Source organism: Myotis myotis, unplaced genomic scaffold, assembly GCF_014108235.1.
Source record: "Myotis myotis isolate mMyoMyo1 unplaced genomic scaffold, mMyoMyo1.p scaffold_m19_p_3, whole genome shotgun sequence".
NCBI classification, from domain to species: domain Eukaryota; kingdom Metazoa; phylum Chordata; class Mammalia; order Chiroptera; family Vespertilionidae; genus Myotis; species Myotis myotis.
Window position 1 is genome coordinate 171,332,449 of NW_023416335.1, and position 22,688 is coordinate 171,355,136.

Below are 22,688 nucleotides of genomic sequence, written 5' to 3' on the forward strand. Positions count from 1 at the left end.
TCAGTTCTCTCACCTCAAAAATGGAGAAAATCACAACAATAATATGTGTTCCATAGAGGACTGCCGTGAAGATCAACTGAGAAATACATGGAACACATTTTACCTAGTGCTGGCCAAATAGTAAACACGCAACAAATATTGACTATTTATTGTCTCTTTACTACCCTCAGCAAGGAAATACAGAGATTTTTTTTTTTCTTGGACTAAGTGTCCCACACAGCAAGCAGCGCAAGAATTGATTTATGAAATATGAGCTCTAGAATAAAAAAACAACAACTATCTGGCAACAGCTATTGTAATTTTCAGTGGAGAATGATTCTCAATTGTAAAGAGTATTCATAATAATCACTTGCAATCGGCCACATCTTGGGCCAAGCACTCTATAGGCATTCTCTCATTGAATTCTCACAAAAAATGTTATGAAGTAATTTGTTTTGCAAACCCAATGAAGTAACCTGAATGAAGTAAGTGAATTATTAATAACATTTTACAGAGGGGGAGAAATCTGAGGCTTAGAGAAGCTTAATCGTAGGCTCAGTCACGGGATCCAAATTGAAAGAAATGGAGCCTAGAGCCCAGGTCTGGTTGTGGCCCAGCCTCTGAATAATTCCTATGATATTTATGAATTCAATGCAGATCAAGCAATTTGCTTCTTGGTAAAGTACAATGTTAACATTTATTTGTAATAAGAGAATCAGAAAAAAAAATATTACATTGGCAACAGCCAGAATTCAAAAGTTTAATAAACTCATGTGATTAACAAAGATAATAATAGACAGGGAGAATGTTGTCAAATAGTTTAAAGAAAATGACTCAAAGTTTATGTCAAAAGATAGGTGGCTATTAAAAAATAATTTCTGAAGATCAGGTAAGTGGTAGATAGTCTAAAGTCCTTTCTAGAACAAGAGGGATTATTAATCATATTGGTAAATAAAATGACTCTCCCTTTGGTACTTAAGGGAGTAAATAGCTATTGAATTAGAAAATCAAAATAGAAGCCATTTCATAGTTGGACATAAGTATATGGGAAAATATATTTGTTTAATTTCATAAACAATCATTCCAGACTGAAATTTGAAATCTTATGCAAGGCTGCCACAGGGTGGTCAAAATCTGGAACAGCAAGCTAAAATTAAAGCACTGAGTGCTGAGTAAAAATTCTTACTAAAATTAAAGTGGAAAATAAAAATTTAGGTTCTTGGAATAAAATGTTTAAATTGTGAACTTTATACTCTCTTCATTAATTAGAGCTTCAGATATTAATTTTAGCAATTAAAATGACTAAAACGTAATGATAATAATCGTAGCAGTTTGATAACTGTGAGAGCAACCAAATGTTTACATCTGAATTTTAAACTCACAGATTTAGCTCTGATTTATTTTGGATCAGTGTTGTGTTTGTTTCTGTCAGTGTTTTATTCACCCATAACTTTTCCTGGCGAGTGGTATGTGCTCAGTACAACATTTTTAAATGAACAAATGATACTCAATTATTGAAATGTTACCAGAATTTGTTTTAAATATCAAAATATTATTTAAGAAACATATATGCCAAACCGGTTTGGCTCAGTGGATAGAGCATCGGCCTGCGGACTGAAAGGTCCCAGGTTCGATTCCGGTCAAGGGCATGTACCTTGGTTTTGGGTACATCCCCAGTGGGAGATGTGCAGGACGCAGCTGGTCGATGTTTCTCTCTCATTGATGTTTCTAACTCTCTATCCCTCTCCCTTCCTCTCTGTAAAAAATCAATAAAATATATTTTTTAAAAAAGAAACATATATATATCTATATATATGTCTATATATAGATATATATACATATATATCTATATCTATATCTATAGATATAGATATAGATATATACACTGATATTTTTACCTGCAACTTGAATAATAGACATTGCAATTAGCAATGTTTCTTGCTTAGCTGTCCCTAATACATGCTATCTCTATTATGTTTTCTTTTTTGGTTTTTAATTTATTTTAAGTGTATCTTTATCATTGAAAGTATTATAGCTGCCCTCCCCCCCGCCTTTGTTCACTAAGCTTTAGATAGAAAGAGCCACTAGGACAATGGTCTATTAAGGAGCTCAGAAGCAATTACTAGCCATCAGGATTATCTTTCACAAGGTGGATCAAACACAAATGGCATTTTCACTTGAATCTTGTGTTGTGTATTTAGCAGTGAAGTCTGACTTTGAAGTTTGCCTTAAAAGAGAAAGAAGACATGAGGGAAAGCTTTATGGGTTTCTTGGGTTCAAAAGACAGAATTAAGCTTAAGAATTTATTTGAAAGTATTCTTATTTTTCCCCCCTTTTTTGATATTTAGAGAGTTGAATCCCATCCGTCCATCTACAAAATGCTAAAATGTGCAGGAGTTATTTTCACTCAATTAAGCTGCATAGTTAGCCAGGGAGCATGTTTTCTACAACTCATGAACCGTCATCTGGTGGGCTGAGCGAAAAGCAGGGTTGGTGAGCCGAGAGCAGGGTGTGCAGGTAGGATTCTCCTCTGGATAAGCTGAGGGGCAACTACAGGGATCTCCATGGCTACCTTCTGCAAAAGGGGGGTGATAGTGAGGGTTGAAGTCCATTACACTTTTGTGGTCTGCTTTATGATTTATTTCTTAATTAGCATTCCAGTTATGTCTTTATTTTTCACTCTTTTAAAGCAAGGGGCTCTTTTCTCCTCTCTCTCTTTGCTAATATCTTTTTTGAAATGTTTATTCACATTAACCAATACAATGTAACTATTGTGTTAAAAACATCACGGGGCTCCACAAATAAAGTTTCAGCTTCATTTAGGCAATTTATACCCCGACATCTGTTTATATAGACTTCACAGCGCTATTAACTACTTGTATACCTTACGGTTGTTATATTTTTGGAATTACTCAATGTATAAAACCAAGGAAATAAGCAAATTTAAAGGTCTATTTTTTAAAAAATAAGATTTATGTTTATCTCACTTTAGTTTTTGTAAATTGAGTACATACTGAGTATCATTTGCTTTTTATGCAAAACAACACACAATTTGAAGAAATTATTAAAGATTTTGGTGTAAATTTTACTAGTTTTGGGTATGTTTATGATTAAGCATGTCAACATAGTTTGACATATATATATATATATATATATATATATATATATATATATATATATATATATATCTCACATGGCATAATGTTAAAGTAGTTCTCTGCCGATACCCAGTTGTCATTTTTTATTTATTTTACTCTTTTGTTTTTTATATATATATTTATTGATTTCAGAGAGGAAAAGAGAGAGAGATAGAAACATCAATGATGAAAGAGAATCATTGATCTGCTGCCTCTTGCACGCCTCCTACTGGGGATCAAGCCCGCAACCCGGGCATGTGCCCTTGACTGGAATCAAACCCAGGACCCCTCAGTACACAGACTCACACTCTATCCACTGAGCCAAACCAGCTAGGGCCTATATTCTTTATATCTATACATCCCTGTGCTTAATTGCAGGGCTAGTATCATGTATGCTTTCCTATTCTTAAACTAAAACAGCTATTTAGCCCTTTTCAAAACACATGGATTTGTTCTCCAAACCTCCCCATATATATAATTGATCTATTTCTTACCCTCAAAGAATAAAATAAATACCCTAAAATAATCATTTTAATAAAGGATAAATTTATGCTCTTACCTCATTTAAAGTTAATGTGAAGGCACTAGAACCCAGAGTAAAGATATACGAAGGTGTACTACATCAATATAAAAATTGTATAATAATTTAGGGGAAATGGACCTACCACACAAAGAATAGTTATTGATTAATATTTCTACCAAAATTCTCAGGGCTAGCCATGTTTTTCAGAAAGGGGCAGGAGTGCGCTGATGAACATAAGGAGACCCATGAAAAGCTTTTTTTTTGGCCTCTTTTTCAGTTTCATGTAAATGATTATAGTAACAGAGCTGTAGTGCAGACCCATGGGGTCACTGGGATGTTAATACGATGAATCTTAAAACACATACCATAAAATTCCGCCGGTAATGAATGTTTTCTTTGTTGAAATCGATCACGTAGCCATTGAAGGACCAGACGAATGTGAGGTCCAGGGCAGGATCAAAGGAAGCAGCACACTGCATGGTGGCATTTTCTCCAACAGTGACATCAGCGTTAAGCGGGGCCAATATAATTCGCGTGGGATCTGGACATTTAAAATAAAGGAGTAACGCACAATTCAAGAAAATAGTACTGGCTACATTAAAAGAATGAAAATCAATATATTTTGATTGCTCTGTGCAAAGGAATATGATGTTTTTAAATTCAAATTCCAAAAACAATTTCACTAAGAGATTTGGCCAAAGGCTTTTCAAATGGAAAGTTAGCAGTAGGTGGACTTTCTTAGAAGCTTAGTGGTGAACCACGTCTTACCGTACATTAGAAATGCATCAATGTCAAACTAAAAAAACCCACAATTTTAATTAAATGCTTCCTTACCTGTGATAACAAGAGTCCCAGTGCTATTAGCCTTCCCTCTATTATTTTCTGCAAAGCATGTATAGATGCCACCATCACTCCTTGTAATGTTATTGATTTCCAAGCTGCCATCTTCCCAAATGAGTGTTCTATTGAAATGAAAATAATATGTAATTCATAAAATTAATTTCATGAACTACTTTATTTTTGTCTTAGATTGCAGACACTAGTATCATTAGTTTAGTATATTTTACACAAATTAGTTGACAGTGAGATTTTTATTTTCTTTAAAAACATTTTTAAAATTTATGTATTTGAGAGATAGAGAAGCATTGATTAGTTGTTCCACTTATTTATACATTCATCGGTTTCTTCTTCAGTCCTGGCCTGAGATTGAACCCTCACCCTTGGTGTATCGGGACATTGCTCTGATCAGCAGAGTGACCCGGCCAGGGCTGACAGTGAGACTTTAAAAGGGGAAACATTGTAGCCTTTGTTTATAACATTCTTTCTCGGCATTGAGTGTCGTTTTAGAAAGCCATCTTCATCTTTTTCTTGGACTATTGCATTCATTGCTAACTGGCTTCCTGCTTTTACCCTTGCCCACCCATAGTCCCTTTTCCTTGAGTCATCCAGACATCCTATATAATGAAGAGGTGATATGCAGATTAACCATCATGCCCTCACACACAAGATGGACACCCCCATGTGGTCACAGGATGGCCACGCCCATGTGGTCACAGGATGGCCATGCCCATGTCCTCACAAGATGGCTGCACCCATGTGGTCACAAGATGGCCAGCAGGGGAGGGAAGTTAGGGGTAACTGGACCAGCAGGAGAGGGCAGTTGTGGGTGACCAGGCCTGCAGGGGAGGGCAGTTGGAGGCAACTGGGCCTGCAGGGGTGGGCAGTTGGGGTGACTGGGCTGGGAGGGGAGGGCAGTTGTGGGCGATCAGGCTAGCAGGGGAGTGGTTAGGGGGTGATCAGGCAGGCAGGCGAGAGGTTAGGAGCCAGCAGTCCCAGATTGTGAGAGGGATGTCCGACTTCTGGTTTTGGCCCAATCCCATAGGGGTCAGGGTCCCAGATTGGAGAGGGTGCAGGCTGGGCTGAGTGATCTTCTCCCCCGCGCTCCCCCACCCCATGCACGAATTTCGTGCACTGGGCCTCTATTGAAGACATAAATAACATAAGGCATATCATGTCACTCTTCTGCTCAGTGATGTTACTCAATAGCTTGAAACTATCCAGTGACCTTGCTTCTCACATAGTGAAAACCAAAGTCCTCTGACTGCCTTTGAGATACTGGGCAATTTTACAATTTCTTCCTCACTTCCTTCAGGATTTTGCACCTTCAGAAAGGTTTGCCTGATAATTCCAATTAGTATTGAATGCTTGCACACGCACATACACACCGACACAGACACACACACACACAAAGTTACGCTGTCTTGTCATTCTCATCCTATCCCTCTTCCCATATTTTTTTTCTCTAATACATATTTCATCTGAGATAATTTAGGTTTACTTATTAACCTATCTTTATATTAGATGATACTATCTCTATGTAGAAAATTTGTATCTTCTTTGTGTGGGGCCATGTCTTCAATGATAATAGTATTCATTAACTCATTAGAAAAAAAATATTCTGTGTGTGCCAGGAACACATTAAGTGGTGAGGCACTGATCACTGAGTAGTCATTCAATCAACCTTTCTTTTGAGTGAATGAACTACATGGAGCTGAACTGACGTAAGTGGTTTTCCACATCCCACCATCAAATGACTTTTACACCTCTGTGGGACAAGCTCACACCAGTCACAGTCCTCAAAGAAATGAGCCCAGGTCTCCCAGAAATGTGACCTTAAGACTTCAATTCTGACCTTGAAGTGAGGACAGACTGACATTTTCATGGCTACAGAGAAATGCAAGTATATCTTATTTTTAGGAACTTAAAAAAAGATATTCTAAAACCTCCTTTAGTAAACAGCTTCTATAACATTAATATTTAGAAAATTCTTCTTTGAACAGAATCTAAATCTATTCCCTCTGCCTGTCTGCCTCTTCCTTAGAAGCTAGGGACCAAAACAACTTATTATATATAACTGTACTATAGTGTTTATATATAACATATATTTATCATATAATGCCTTGCACTTTGATTTAATATTGACTCATCTGCCACTGGATATTTACCTTCTTTAAATGTATAATTTCTAAAAACTTAATTTATCTCTGAAGCTTTGCAAAACACATGCCAACAATCCTTCATATATTTCATTTTAGGGGCCAAACTTGATAAAGGAAAAAATACTATATATCTACCTTACTAATAAAAACCTCTGATAAGATTTCCCACCAATGATATTTTCCAGGATTTCATTTCCTTTCTTTAACTATCCAGTACCAACTTAAGTTCATGACAGAGTATGTGCTTTCTGCTTCGTGAAGGAGAAACATAGTAATAAAATAATATAATCCTAAGAGTAATTGCTTGATACTGTGGAAGCTTTGACAGCATGCCTCTAAATTCTCCACCTATAAGGAGTGTAATTGATCCACTGCTCCAGATGCCACACTCAGAAACTATCAGTGTGTTTGAGCCAAGCCCACACTTTCCACAGGCAGCTCTCAGTCAGTGACTGAGCCCAGGAGGGGTTTTAAGGCAGCCCAGTTCCTTGAAGGAACCAGGCTCCTGTGATGGGCATTTTTAGCTGGACAACTTACCATATGGCTATACCAAACTCCCCTCAATCTACACTGAAGCCCAAGTCATTCGCACCCAGATTTCCTTCCTTCCTTCTCTCCTTCATCTGGAGTAAGATCTGCATCTGGTCACCCACCTGCTGTCCTCTCTGTTTTCTTTGCTCTTCATTGCCATTAATCTCTTTCATGATTAATCCTGTGTTGGTATCTGCTTTCCATAGTTCCATAGTATCACAGTACCAACAATATCATGCCACACTTTTTTCTCACTAGGCTCTAGTGTAAATCCTTAGCCAATTTTCACCCCACTTCCATTTAATTATTTGGCAAGTAAGTCAATAAAAATTATAGTTAGGTCGCAATGGAGACAACAGCGACAATTATTCTTTTTAGAATTACACTGGTAGTGTTAGTTTTCTCATATATATTAGCTCTCAATTGATCTTTATCATCTTTAAAATGTATACTTCCTTGTATCACTGATTTCACCTATACTTTCAGGCAGTTCTTCCATGGCATTGAAATTAATTTTTAGTAAGAATATGTGGGGAGCTTGATTTTTTTTTGGTAATAATGGTCTTTATTCATTTTTTTTTAAAAAAATATATGTTTTCATTTATTTCAGAGAGAGGGAGGGAGAAGGAGAAAGAGATGGAAACATCATGATGAGAGAGAATCATCCATTAACTGCTTCCCACAAGTCCTCTACTGGGGATCAAGCTTACAACCGGGCATGTACCCTGACCAGGAATCAAATCATGACCTCCTGGTTTATGGGTTGACACTCTCACTGCTCTACCCTGGCCAGGAAGATGGTCTTTATTCTTAAATCAATATAGATTAAACTCCTAGGATCTTATTCTTATTTTCAGGTAATATGATATAGACAAGTAGTCAGAGAAGCTAGGAACTATCTGGTCTTTAATAAATTACTCAAAAACCATCACAAAAAATTACTCAGAATAATCTCAATCTTATTTAGTAATATTTAAAGTATACTGACTCTGGAGTAGAAAGAATTTTGGAGATATTTTCCAACAATGGCTCAGATAAAGATCTCTTTATAGCTAACAGCCATCTATCAAATATAAATGGACAATTACAAATAATTTCTGTTGGCAAATTTATATAATTTTAGCCCAAAATAAAATCATACAACTGAGAACTTAATTATAACTTATCAAGACTTATGTCTCCTCTCTACTGATTGCAAATATTGCGTAAATCATTTTACAAGCCACTAACCAGGAAGGGAAATAAATTTGTAATGTAGAACCACTTTTTATAACTATATTAATCAGAATGAAATTATAATTATCCTTAATGAGTTATTCAGTTACTTGCTGAATATTTTTCAACAGAAATATTTCTCTAAAAGTAATTAGTTTAACTTTTCTTTATACATACTATTTTATAACTTTCAAACCTATATTTACATCAAATACTATGTTGATTATAAAGTGATTATTAATGGATTAAAGTAGTGAACAAAATTGGATTTATAGATCCTTTCCTTAAAAAGTAATACAATCTTATTCAAAGACTTTAAACATATTATGATAGGAGAAAAACAAATCCATGAGACACGGTTCAGAGAAATCCTTGGCTGGAGAGGCCTATAATATTGGTGCTCATTAGAACTGAAGCCAAGGTTTTTAAATTGAAAGCTAATGTTTCAGCAGCAAATTGAACAAATTGATTCTTCCTTTAACATTAATTCTTCCAGTATCATTTCATTAAATTCTTCATAACTCTTAGACGTATTAACTATAAAAGTGAACGTGTTCAAGGAAGCAAGTGCTATCCCTACACTATCCTTTTTTCCCACCCCACCTCTGTCCCCCACACAGCCATTCTTGTGATCATCCTAATATGAGGACGATGTTAGCATATGATCATTCATATCACTATGACACAAGTTTAAGTTTTTCAGTTTGGAGATTATCCATGTATTTTCAAAAGTTCACTTTAACCTTTCCAGGCTTTAGATACCTTAACATAGAGATAATAATGCGCATCTTACTTTATTGGATGATTCTGAAGTAGATTTTTTTATATACTTGGCCAGAATGCTCTTTAAAAAGGCAAAATATGTTTTTCCTTCCTTATTTAAGCCTTTAGTCAGATTTTCATTACTCGTAGATGAAGCCCAAACCCCTTAGCATAGAAACATTGTTATTGATTATCTGGCTTACTATATCTTATCTCTTAAAACTCTTCTCTATTTTCTTCTAAAGACAAGCCAAAATGATTTTAGTTCCTGCGTTTCTTATACATCCTATACTCTCTGCTTCAAGGCCTTTGCACATATTACTCTCACTGCCTGGAATGTTTTCTGATCCCCCAACTTCACATCTCATTCCTCTTATTTTTCATCCTGTCTCCTCCCCAGTCTTTTGTACTCACTATAACCATAGCTTCTTCTTGGAACCTTACAGAAAGTATTCAGTGTGACTTTTATATAAATAATCTATGCAAGTCACATGATTTTTATATTATCCCAAAGCCACCAAGACATTGGTAGATAATCTATTTGTTAGGAAGATGAGAAGTTCCTGTTCACTTAAAAAGATGGGAAGAAGTGATTAGTACTTTGAGGTCATTTTTTCATTTTCTTACTGGTATAGTTATTAGGCTAATGGCATAAAATTAAATAAAGTATGAATGGATATAGATGCCTTTATGAGGAGAAAAATAAGTTAAAGAGATCCTATTTTATATCTTATTGTTCATTATTTCTGTGGCCTTGGACAATTTACCAAGAATCTGAGTTTCGGTGTTCTAAATTCCCTTATAAATTAATTATAGAAGCCTAAAAATTAAATCCTGATTATAATAGACACTGACAGCATTAGGTAAGAACTTTATTCATCTTAGAACTAGAATATCTTCCGCAAAGAAAAGTTGGAACAAACAACGTTTACATTATTTATATGAAAACAAATCCTCTGTAAAATAAATTTTCCCAAATAGTGAATTCTAGTTGGATTTCCAGTTTCTGGACTAACCTGCTGCCATTTACAAGCCACTCTGTGCCTTTACTCCACGAAAATTTTGGTTTGGGTGCAGCTTTGGGTTTGCATTCAATTATAACCCTTCCGCCTTTTGCAGCCAGGATCTTCTTCTTCATAGGATTCATTTCAAAAGTTGGAGCCAAAGCTAAAAGAAAGTAAGTTATTATTTTTCTCTTTCATTAAAAAAATTTCTGCTATTCATCTTTTGTTTTGAGTACTAATCAACAGAAAAGATTAATTTCACCAAATATTATCAGCTATGACCAATACACATTTTGTACTTAATGCTAATACCTTTTTCTTTTATTTAATAATTTTATGGAGGTATATTTAACTTATCATAAAATCCACCAATTTTAAATATATAATTCTCGGTGACTGGATTATTATAAGTATTAGTTACAATCAAATGCTATATACATATTTACCTTGAAGGTAACATCTAATTCAATTGTTTTGACTGAATTGCACAAGAAAAGTGGAGTAAAAGACTGGAGGAAATTGAGCACCATCATTAATGATGACCTATGGCCATAATCAATACTCTCAACCACACTGTAAATGAACTGTCCCTACTTTACAAAGGAGAGAAGTGATAGATATTAAAATTACATCGTTTGCTGAAGGTATCACAGGCAGCACGTACCAGGTAGGATTCACATTAGAATCTAGTTCCTTGTGATTTGCAAACATGCTTTTTTCACTAAGCAATATAACTCCTCCCTCCTTGAACAAACATGTATTGAACACCAACTGAGTGCAGGTACTATGAGATGGTAAAATAAACAGAGAGAGCCCTGCCTTCTGGGGAATCCAATTAAGGTCATGATTCACCTGTAGTTAATCTTTACCTCCATGTACAGAAAAATAATTAGGAAAAGAAGATATAGAGTCTCATAAAAGGTTACTCCATTGATGGCATGCTCTAACTTTCTTTAGGGTCCCCACATTTAGCTCATTTCTCAACCTCCTTGTTTATTAGCAGACTCTAGGGCAGCGGTTCTCAACCTGTGGATCGCGACCCATTTGGGGGTCGAACGACCCTTTCATAGGGGTCACCTAAGACCATCGAAAAACACATATATAATTACATATTGTTTTTGTGATTAATCACTATGCTTTAATTATGTTCAATTTGTAACAATGAAAATACATCCTGCCTATCAGATATTAACATTATGATTCATAGCAGTAGCAAAATTACAGTGATGAAGTAGCAACGAAAATAATTTTATGGTTGGGGGCCACCACAACATGAGGAACTGTATTAAAGGGTCACGGCATTAGGAAGGCTGAGAACCCCTGCTCCATTCATCAATTTCCACACATTCCAATCACCTGTAACTATGTCCTTCCTGGAGCATCTTTTAGGCCTAGGTATATCTTTTTAATTTTTGATGTATTGATTGATTTTAGAGAGAGAGGAGGGGAGGAGAGAGAGAGGGAAATAGAGATCGATTTGTTGTTCCACTTATTTATGTAGTCAGTGGTTGAATCTCCTGTGTGCCCTGACTGAGGATCGGACCTGCAACTTGGTGTCCTGGGACAAAACTCTAACCAACTGAGGTCCCCTGCCAGGGTCAGGCCTGCTTATCTTTATCCAGGTCTTGACTCTTCATCTTCTAGTCCTGTGACTCTCAATTTTGTCTGTTCATCAAAATTATCTGAAGACCTTGACAAAATACAGATTTAGTATTTTGGGGTGAGCCTGAGATTCGGCACTTCTAACATGCTCCCAGGTGTTGCTACTGCTCTGGCTGCTTTTGACAGCAACGATTTAGGCTATGCCATTCTTTCCTTAGTCTGAGTTTTGATAACTGACAGATTAAAAAGTAACCAGCCAACTACTGCTGTACACCTATCTCAGTGTGTGGTATGGGCTTAGTAAACATGGTGGGTGACATATTACTTGTAAAATATGGGACAAAATTTAAAATGATTATATAAATTTGTTTAAATATATTTTATTAATTTTTCACAGAGAAGAAGGGAGAGGGAGAGAGAATTAGAAACATCGATGAGAGAGAAACATCGATCAGCTGCCTCCTGCACACTCCTGTGTCTGCAACCAAGGTACATGCCCTTGACCGGAATCGAACCTGGGACCCTTGAGTCTGCAGGCCAACGCTCTATCCACTGAGCCAAACTGGTTAGGGCTAAAATGATTATATTTTAAAAATCTAAATGTATCTAGAAAATGATCATTTTTCTTGAATAGGTTCAGTTTTAATGAAATGATTGATTTGGCATCGTTATTTAAATAACTTTATACTCATCTAATATTTTTATTTCTAGGTACAGGATCTAGAGTATGTTCCCATATATTTTAATAGTGGGAAGGAATAAGGGAACATTTTTCCCAATTAAGAAGAAGACATGTTTGTGTGTGTGTGTGTGTGTGTGTGTGTGTGTGTGTCCTTTTTGTTCTTTACTGGGCCTATTAAAAAAAGGGGGAGAATGGATGGGAAAAGATCAACCAATGCATTTGTATGCATATATGCATAACCCGTGGACACAGGCAATGGGGTGGTGAGGGCCTGGGCAGGGGTAGAAGCAGGATGGGAAAGGGCTAGAAGAGGTTAATGGGGGGAAAAGGAGGATCTATGTAATACTTTCAACAATAAAGATTAAAAGGAAAATATATATATATATATATATTTAAAAAGGAAGAAAAATTAGTATCTGGTATAGAATAAGTATTCAACAAATATTTGGTGGATAAATAATGACTTTAAACAACTCAAGAAAGGTTCCTAAAGGTAATAAACAAATATATATTGAGACTAATATAAAAATGCCCAGGAACATTGCTCTTAGGCTGAAAATGCTGTTTGCTTAGTTACTACATTAGTAGTCATTAAATGGTTGACAGATCTAATGTTTTAATATGGAGAGATCTTCAGCCTGAACTGTTGAATATTCATATTCTTTTGTAATGCATTAGGATAAACAAGAAATTTTAACAGAAAATATAAATTTCATATTTGGAAAAAAAATGTAAATTCACCTCATATGTTCTCCAAGAGTCAAATGGTTTTTTGCCCTCCATACCAAAATAATGTGGTATGAAACTGAAGCCTGGACATTTGCTTGATACCCAAATGAACTAGATCAAATATATTAACCAAAATGTTTTGACTTTGTGCGAGAAGAAATGGAATATGATCCTCAATATTATAATAAGTAGAAGGGAAAGTTAAAATTAAGACCTCCATTTTTTAAAAAGATCATTTATTTTTAATACTTCCTTACAGTTCTGTAACTCCTATTCATAGTATTTTAGTGTCACTAAATTTGTAGTGATAGCAATGTTTTAAAGATTTCCCTTGGTGTAGCAAGAATGAAGTAACAGGGTAAATTTTAAAAAAAAAAGAATATAGGGCACATGTAAGGGGATTGTTTTTGGACAGAAGACAGACCTGTCTTTCTCTGGATGAAGAGATGAAAGGGCAAGGATAGTAAAGATGTAGATAGTTTTGAATGAGGGATGGGAAATTGAAATATTCTATTTCAAAGCATTTCGATTTTCATGGAGAAGTAAGAAGGCTTTATGAAAGTAGAAGTCAGCAAGGGACAAGGAGCTTGAAGAATGTCCTGAGGGTCTTGCGTAGCAATTGTAGGCATGAGACCCAGGGACTGATACAGCAAGCAAGTGCTCAAGACTCCTCCTCTGAGGCTGGGCCATGTGCCTTGTGAAAGCACGATCCTCACTATGTGATTGCCAGGTAGCTATTTAGCTGCCCAGATATAGGAGCGAACAATTCTTGTAAAAATTGGCATGTGTAAGGTTTTCCTTACCATTCACAACATTTTATTAAAACTATTATGCTCCATGTTGCCTTATATTTATTTACTGTTCTTTTATGAAAGGAAGAAAAAAATAATAATATCCTTGTCTGCCGAGGCCGGTTTGGCTCAGTGGATAGAGCATCGGCCTGCGGACTGAGGGGTCCCAGGTTTGATTCCGGTCAAGGGCATGTGCCTGGGTTGTGGGCACATCCCCAGTGGGAGATGTGCAGGAGGCAGCTGATCGATGTTTCTCTCTCATCGATGTTTCTAACTCTCTGTCTCTCTCCCTTCCTCTCTGTAAAAAATCAATAAAATAAAAAAAATGAAAAAAAAATATCCTTGTCCAAACCACATTTTAAACGTTTTTAACCTAATAATGCCAGAATATGAAGTGAAATCAAGTATGACCTGCAGACACCCTCTGGTCACTTTTTAATGAATCACTTTCTTGCTGAATGTTAACAGGAACCAGAAACGATACCCACCTAAGATCTTCAACTCTGCATTTGCATAAATAGCTCCATACGTGTTCTCAGCTATGCACTGGTACATGCCAGCATTTTCGAACGTCACGTCATACAGTCTCAATTCTCCTTTATGATACTGATGATACTGAAAGGAACACAAAGGAGAAACATTTCCTCAATAAACTTCAACAGAAACGCTTTCATTTAGAAATGGGCTTGGATGTCTTTTTATTTAAGTACATTATTCTGCCCCACTATGAACTAAGCCAAGGGAAGTGGGATGTCCATGGGGAACTCAAACCCACTTACCATGCTCAGTGGCTCCTATTTTATTCCTCCTACCGAGCTGAGAGCCCGCCTTCCCCCTCCCAGCCCAGCTGGGAGGCAACCGTGGGAAGGGAGAGAAGGACACCAAGGCTGCCCCTTGCTCCCAGGGCTAAAAATAGGGCTTTGCTCTTACCTCTGTTCCTGTGGGTCAGGAAAACAGTGGCAAGGAAAAGAGGACAAAATCATGGAGTGGAGACAGATGAGTAAAAAGAGGGGCGAAAGTGGAACAAAGGGAAAAAATAAGGAGAGAAAGAGAAGGTAGACATAAGATTGCAGAAAGTTGTTTACGCTGAAAGAAGATAATTCATGTTCACTTTCTTGCTTGTTTTTTTCAATGAAACATTTTTTATTACAGGTCCCATGTCTCCTTACTCTATTGACTCTCCTGACATATTTATCCCAGGACCACCAGGAGTATTACCTAAATATGGACCCAAGAACCACGCAGTACTTGCACATACATACCACATATCCATTTTTCAGCCATCGGATAGTAGGAATGGGCTTCCCTGTGGCCACACAAGGCCAGTAGAGGTCACTGCCTATATCCACCTCTGTGTCATTGATATGCTCTACCCATTCAGGAAATGCTAAAAAATAAAGAACAAAAAATAAAATAAAATAAAAAATAAAGAACAGTGTAAACGTCAAATGTAATTCTCAACATTCATCATAATCTTCAGTAAGAATAATGCTTTTAGTTGACCTTCATTGCATCAGCTATGTGTGTGTCATAAAATCAATGTGAGAGCCATTGACAGTGAATTCCATAGGTCTGCAGGTAAATTTTAACCTATGTTATTATAGCAGGAGTTAACTATAATTCAATTTGTAATTATTTTTCTATTTGTGAACCATGTTATATTAGAAAGCTAATGCATGGATAGCAGTAAAGTAATTTATATTTATAACATAAATCTTTCAAAATGACAAAGTTTTAAAGAATTGTGTCTTAATGATGACACTATCTCTTCCTTTTTAGAATAAAGAGTCATTTTCCACCCACTCCTTCAGATATATACTATCTTTCTTTTTATGTAATTTTGGCTAGTATCCGCAGTAACTTGACTTGTTCACTAAAATAAACTTTAGATGTTATAAACTACATACAGTAGCTATAAATGGTGAAATCTATGCTTGAGAGAAATTGATCTCAGCCTCGTCAGCTGATCCGATCTATTGAGAGCTTAAAAATGCTAGGAATGCCCCCCCCCCCAAAAAAAAAATAATATTTATAGAAAGGAAAAAATAACCTGATAATCTTTTTTAGTATTTAAGTTTTTTAAGTTTTTTAGTATTTAAGTAGTCCAAATAGATGTAAGTAAATAAATTAATGTAAAATAAAGAAGGAGAGAACCTTAGTAAAGTATTTTATTTAATTTTATTTGAAAATAACTTTAATTATATTCATTTTATGACAAAATCAATAAACATATCTTTTATAAAGTACTTAATGTATATAAATAACAAAGGACCTAAAACTTTTAAAAAATTTTTCACCTAAGGATATGTTTCCATTGATTTTTAGAGAGAGAGGAAGAGAAGGAAAGAGAGAAAGAGAAAGAGAAAGAGGGAGAAACATCAATATTGCTTGCCTCTTGTATGCACCTGGACAGGGGATTAAACCTGTAACCTTTTAGTGTACAGGATGATTCTCCAACCAACTGAGCCACCCGGCCAGGACGAGACATAAGACATTTTTATGATCTCACTGAACTCCATCAACATTATGTGTATATATGTCTACATATGTATTTTTATAGTACATCCTATATAATAACAGCCTAATATGCTAAGTGCCCAGTCATCCAGTTGACCATTCAACCAATCAAGGAGTAATATGCTAATGATAGGCTAAGGCCACCAACTGCTAGTTATGACATACACTAACCACCAGGGGTCAGATAGTTGACTGGTCGACCAGTCGCTATGATGCACACTGACCACCAGGGGGAAGATGCTCAACTCAGGAGCTGCCCCCTGGTGGCCAGTGCGGGAGTACTGCTTAGCCAGAAGCCCTGAGTTGGGATCATGGCTGGCGAGCGCAGCAGCGGTGGCGGGAGCCTCTCCTGCCTCTGCAGCGGTGCTAAGGATTTCTGACTGACAGCTTAGGCCTGCTTCCTGTGGGGAGCGGGTCTAAGCCATCAGTCGGACATCCCTCAAGGGCTCCCAGACTGCAAGAGGGTGCAGGCCAGGCTGAGGGACCACCCCCCCCCCGAGTGCATGAATTCCGTGCACCGGGCCTTTAGTATAATATAATTTAGTATGTTTTTTGCTTATAATTATGTTTTACCTGTAACCTATGGAGATTATTTCAAAATAAATATTCATAATATGTTATACTAATTGATAGAGATTATATTCTGTATATAATATTAGTAATAGATAAAACAGGAATATCAGCACCATTCCTGCCTTAGCCTCACATGGGTGACACAGAGATGTCATATTAAAAATGAGAAGAATAAATAATTGAATCAGCTTGTTGCATCCTATATAAGATTTAATTATGCACTCCTCTGCCTGCTTGTTTAGATCAAAAGATAAAACTTTGCATGCCTCATTAGTTCAGAGAAATAGCAGTTTCCTTAAATTACCACCTATAAATATCTGCTCTGTCACCTTGATTCTTCTAAGAATTTACATATTAGACAGTTAAGAACTCTACTCCGTTGAGAATCTGGAGGGTAGATTTCTTAATATGTTGAATTAAGACCAATCTATAAGCACTAGAAACCAGACAGAGAGTGGCAGCTATATTTAAAAATATGTAAGAGTTCTAAGCAGGATTTTTCTCCCCTCAGTAGGCCACCCATGTATATTTGATGTGTATCAAATGCGTTTTGTTGGGGTATTAAATATACAAGTTTGGAGGGCAGAGAAAATGTCTGGGTCAGAGTTTTGTGACTGAAATAATAAAAGAGGTTCAAAGATCAAATCCCCCTTGCTCCAATATTAGAAGGGCACGAGTCTGGAGGAGGAGAGTGGCGTAGGAGGACATTAACAAAGTGGGGTTCCAGAGCAGCAGCCTAGAAAGTGAATCATGGAAGAGGGAGGGATCGACTATGGCAACTGCTGTTGTTCAATCAGGAAAGATATAACTGAGAACTGACCATCAGCTTTGGCAAAAAAATGGATGTCACTGGTGATCATAAAAGCAAAAGTTTCAGTGGAAAGGTGGAGATAAAAATCAAATCAGAGTGTATTTAAGAGAGAAAAAAATGGAGGCAGCATTTTTAAAGAGTATACACAATTCTGTCACAATTTTTATTACTTTTTTTAGGGGAGACAAGAAGAAAAAAATGGGGTGGTAGCCAGAGGTAAAATGAAGAATTTAAAGAAGGAAGAAACAAGAGCCACTAGTTGAATAATCTAGTAAAGAGAAAAAAACTTCTTATGCTGTAAGGAGGAGGGATGTCTGGGACAATAACCTTAAATAAGTAAGAAGGGTAGAATCTGTACGCAAATGGAGGTGTTGGTGTTGGCCTCAGATAGCAACTGAATTTATAATAATAAGAGATATGGGTAGAGATGCAGGTATTGGGTAGATGTGGATGGGAGAATGTAGAAGTTCTAATTAAATTACTTCCATTTTCTCTATAAGATAGGAAGCCAAGATACAGGTTTGAAGGAAGTAATGAAGGCATGAAATGTTTACCTAAGAGAGTGGGCAAGTAAGTGGACCTGGGAAATGTAGTATAATTGCTGGGTAACACTAGGATTCACTTAAAGTTAGTGATGCATCATTTACAACGAATTAACCAACATGAAGTGTTTATCTCAAGGCAAATTTAAGTTCCTGGCTCCAGGCACTGAGAGGCAGAGAGCTTGATTTTTCCAGGGTTAGCCTCTGCAAAGCTAATAGACAAAGTAGAGAGATGAGTGAGCTGAGAGGGTTTACAGGGGAATGATACTGATGGATCACACATATAGTATATGTGACTTAATTAGACATAATTAATGCGACTAATTAGACATAACAAATATTTCATGATTTTGCATCAGGTAGTATACTTCACTGTTATTAAATTATTAATCACTATGTACTACTAGTTTTTTAAGTATGAAAATGGCTGTAAATTTATTAAAAAATTAAAACAATATATCTACCTTGAACATAAATTCTTGCCTGGTGTCTGTCCTTCCCTTTAATATTCTCAGCCTCACATTCATAAGTGCCTTCATCTTCGAGCTGGATGTTGAAGATCTTCAGGACGGCCCCAGAGGTGCTGATCTCGGCAGTGCTGGGCATGGGTTCCAGGACCTTTCGCCACCGGATGTCAGGAACAGGGCTTTAAGAAGGAGATGCAAGAGTTGAGTCCACGATGCTTAGGAGGCAAACTTATATTTATGTTGATAGCTAAACATTTATATCATTTATTTTTTTTAAAAAAGCACAAAATTAATGTATTCATATATACATTAATGAAAAATGTACATACTTACTTGCCAAGGGCAAAACACTCCAAAGTCACATTTTGGCCCATCAATGCATATATGTCCTTAAACTGAACTACAATATCAGCAGGATATGGTTTTGTTGTCCCTAATATTAAGAAAAACAAAAACATCCATGAGTTAATAAACAAAATACTGTTTTTTTAACACTATAATTCTTCTTTTATGGTATTAGAATTAATTCAATATAAATGGCTTTTCTCTGCACAGGTTTTGAAAAATATCTGATCAGTCACAATGTGCAGATTTATTTTTATACATATTATGTATACTAGAGGCCCAGTGCATGAAATTCATACACAGGGTGGGGGTGGGGGAGGGCTGTCCCTCAACCCAGCCTGCACCCTCTCCAATTGGACATCCCTGTCACAATCCAGGACAGCTGGCTCCTAACTGCTTGCCTGCCTGCCTGCCTGCCTGATTGCCCCTAACCACTTCTGCCTGCCAGTCTGATTGCCCCCTAACAGCTCCCCTGCTGGCCTGATTGACACCTAAGTAGATGTCAGTGAATCCCTTGTAATTAATATACTGATATTTGGCTAATAAATCAGTACTTTGCATTCCTGAACTAGATGCAATTAGTCTGAACTCTGCCATCTTAGGTTACTTTCATAATGCTAATCACCTCTACTAAAAAAGCTAAGGAAGGATAAATACTCTTAGAGTGTGCATCCTTTGTTTGCCCTGACTGAGCAGCCAGTGCATCTCCTGACTGGATATTTCTTTTTATTACTGTAGATATTCCAGAAGCAGACAACCTTGCAAAAACAGAATCTATATATATATAAGGCTAAGCGACTGGCTGACTGACAACTGGCCGGTAGATATGACACACAATGACCACCAGGGGGCAGACACTCAATGCAGGAGCTGCTGAGCAACAGCAACTTTGCAGAGTGCCCTCTCGCACTCTGGGACACTGTGGGAGATGTTGGACTGTCGGTTTCAGCCTGATCCCTGCAGGCCAGGCTGAGAGACCCACCTGGGAGGGACCCCACTCACTCCACAAGTGACCTTCGAGCCCCAGGTGTGACCGGCTGGGGAGGGACTGTGGGAGGTTGGCTCCAGGATGTGTCTGGCCCGTCTTGCCCAGTCCCACCCCACCAGCCACCTTCTAATTAATTTCCTTTCAATGTGCACAAATCCATGCACCAGGACTCTAGTATAATAAATAAAATACTTACGTTCAGGTATTGGAATGAGTGGGATGAATTTGCTGAATACACTCTTTGTAATAGAAGGACTGGATACAAAGCAGGAATAATTGCCTTTGTCTGATGCCTCAACATTCGCAATGTAGAGATTGCCATTTGTCTGAGATACAAATCTTCGTTTATCCATTGTGATAAACACAGGAAATTCATTTAGAAGCCAGCGGTAGCTAAGATCATCTAGAAAAAAAATATATTGTCTAATAAATATTAAACTCTTCTCCAAAGGCAAAGACTTGTTATCTAGTAATAACCTAGCACATAATCTAATCTAGGCTATTGTAGAGCAGATGTTGGAAGTAGGCCAAGACAGTGCAAATTTTCTCAAGCTACTATAGTTTGAGTGAATATAAGCATGTTGCTAAGCAATTATATCTCTTTCTCTCAATTATTTTATGGACTACTAATATTCTTCTAATGCGTTGATGGACTAAATGAAACTCAGAGAGATTAAATGTCATGCTTATAATTTCATGGCTATTAAGTAGAACTGGAATTTTTGAATCAAAGTCCGATCATTCAAATTTCATGACCCACTTCTCTGCTGCATTTAAAAAATAAAATCAATATTACTAACCATGCTGTGGCTTTAAGTCTTTTTTGTTTTTGTGTTCCTTTTGTAAATTATAGATTTAGAAATGAGTTTATATAACCTGTGCTGGTCACACTAAAAAGTAAAAACCACAGAAACAGAGAAATGCATGCTACTGGTTTTGTTAAATATTAGGAAGCATGTCACATGGTAACTCTTAACCACAGGAAATTCCTTTGGCTTAACCTACTGACTGGTGTGACCAAACATTGAATTTCCTCATGAATTTGCTGCTTTTCATGCAGTTTTCTCTCCCTGTCTTCCCCTCCTGCTCTGAGGGCTGACTCCCCAGGTGCCATGCACAGCAGTAATGCACAAGAGGAAACTATGGGCATTTCATACTCCTCAGTCACAAAATGCTGATTTCCTTGTAAACATCATGGCCATGTGAAGACAACTGCTACTAGGAAGATTGTAAGAGGGGATCTCTTGTGCCAAATTAGATCGGATTTAAGATGTGAGATGGCACACTACCCTGTTGCTTTAGGGAGTTCACAGTGACTGGTGCAGCTGTCAAAGGGAGTGTGAGAGAGAGCTGACTATGAAAAACTACAGGAATTTCTTGGGAATAATAATCCGGGTACTCCATTTAGATTAGCTATGTAATTTTCTTCAGCAACTTATACTGTCAGGGAGGTAAATGAAGATGATTACACTATGCTTCTTCTTAATCTTAAATTTTAAATGAAGAAGCGGTACAGTTGTATTATCAAAATAAATAGAAAGTATAGATAGAGTTCAAAGAGGAAAAAAATATTAAACCACCATAATTCTCCAATGTAGAGTTATTGTTAGAATATATCTTTTTGGACATTTATATCCGTGAGTAATTCTATCATCTTAATAGTTATCCTTATGCTGATTTAGGGTCAGGTAGAAACCACAGAAGTATCAAGACAGGAAGAAACTTAGGGGACAATTTAAATGGCTACAATTGGGTTCTTGAAATTGGGCAAAAATAATGCCATGTAATCTTTGTCCCAAAAGGATATTGGAGTAAACTGTAAAACATACTGTAAATATGTATGATTTGTGAAATACTTCTTTCCTATTCTGAAAAACGTAACTCAGTATTTTGCCAAGATTTCTGGTTACAATTAAATTCCAAAAAAACTAAAAAGTAAGGAAAAATATAGATTTCCTTACAAAATTTTTTTTAAAAAAACTTACACTGCTTTCAAGACAGCACACAAAAAATGCATTCAGAGTAGTCTGGGTACTCAATAGTTATGTGACTATGGAGGCTTGCATTTTAATTCTAGACTGACTAACTCTGGTCAGCCTATTTAACCATGCCATTATTCAGTTTCTCTGAAATTTAAGATTGTGGTTTTTGTTCCCCTGATAAGAAATGGGTGAAGAATGGAATAATTTTTAATATTTGAACTTTTAAGGGAAAAAACTAGGTCAGTGAAATTATCATGATGATATTTGTATGAACATAGCATTGGACTATAGACCAATGGTCTGGCTGATGTAATGCCCAAAGAGAATTCTCCACTTTACTTATTTAACACATACTGAGGGCCAGCCCTAGCCAGTTAGCTCAGTTAGCTCAGTTGGTTAGCTTTGTCCTCATATGCCAAGGTTGCAGGTTTGATCTCAGTCAAACTTATGGCATAATATTAGAACTATAAGAATACAAAACATACAAAGCAGTTTTCCAGTGTGAAAAA

General features: G+C 36.7%; 1 protein-coding gene across 4 annotated transcripts in view; it reads right to left on the minus strand.

Annotated features, from left to right (window-relative positions):
* The window catches only part of CNTN1 (contactin 1), a 269,218-nt gene that overhangs the window by 93,519 nt on the left and 153,011 nt on the right, over positions 1-22,688 (minus strand). For all 4 annotated transcript variants that reach the window (XM_036299990.1, XM_036299991.1, XM_036299992.1 and 1 more), the window contains 8 exons: positions 20,394-20,600; positions 19,198-19,297; positions 18,862-19,043; positions 15,217-15,341; positions 14,443-14,569; positions 10,163-10,313; positions 4,474-4,601; positions 4,005-4,180 (listed from right to left, as the gene is read on the minus strand). In XM_036299990.1, coding sequence (XP_036155883.1) covers positions 4,005-4,180; positions 4,474-4,601; positions 10,163-10,313; positions 14,443-14,569; positions 15,217-15,341; positions 18,862-19,043; positions 19,198-19,297; positions 20,394-20,600 — 1,196 coding nt within the window. The remainder of the gene's footprint in view (positions 1-4,004; positions 4,181-4,473; positions 4,602-10,162; positions 10,314-14,442; positions 14,570-15,216; positions 15,342-18,861; positions 19,044-19,197; positions 19,298-20,393; positions 20,601-22,688) is intronic.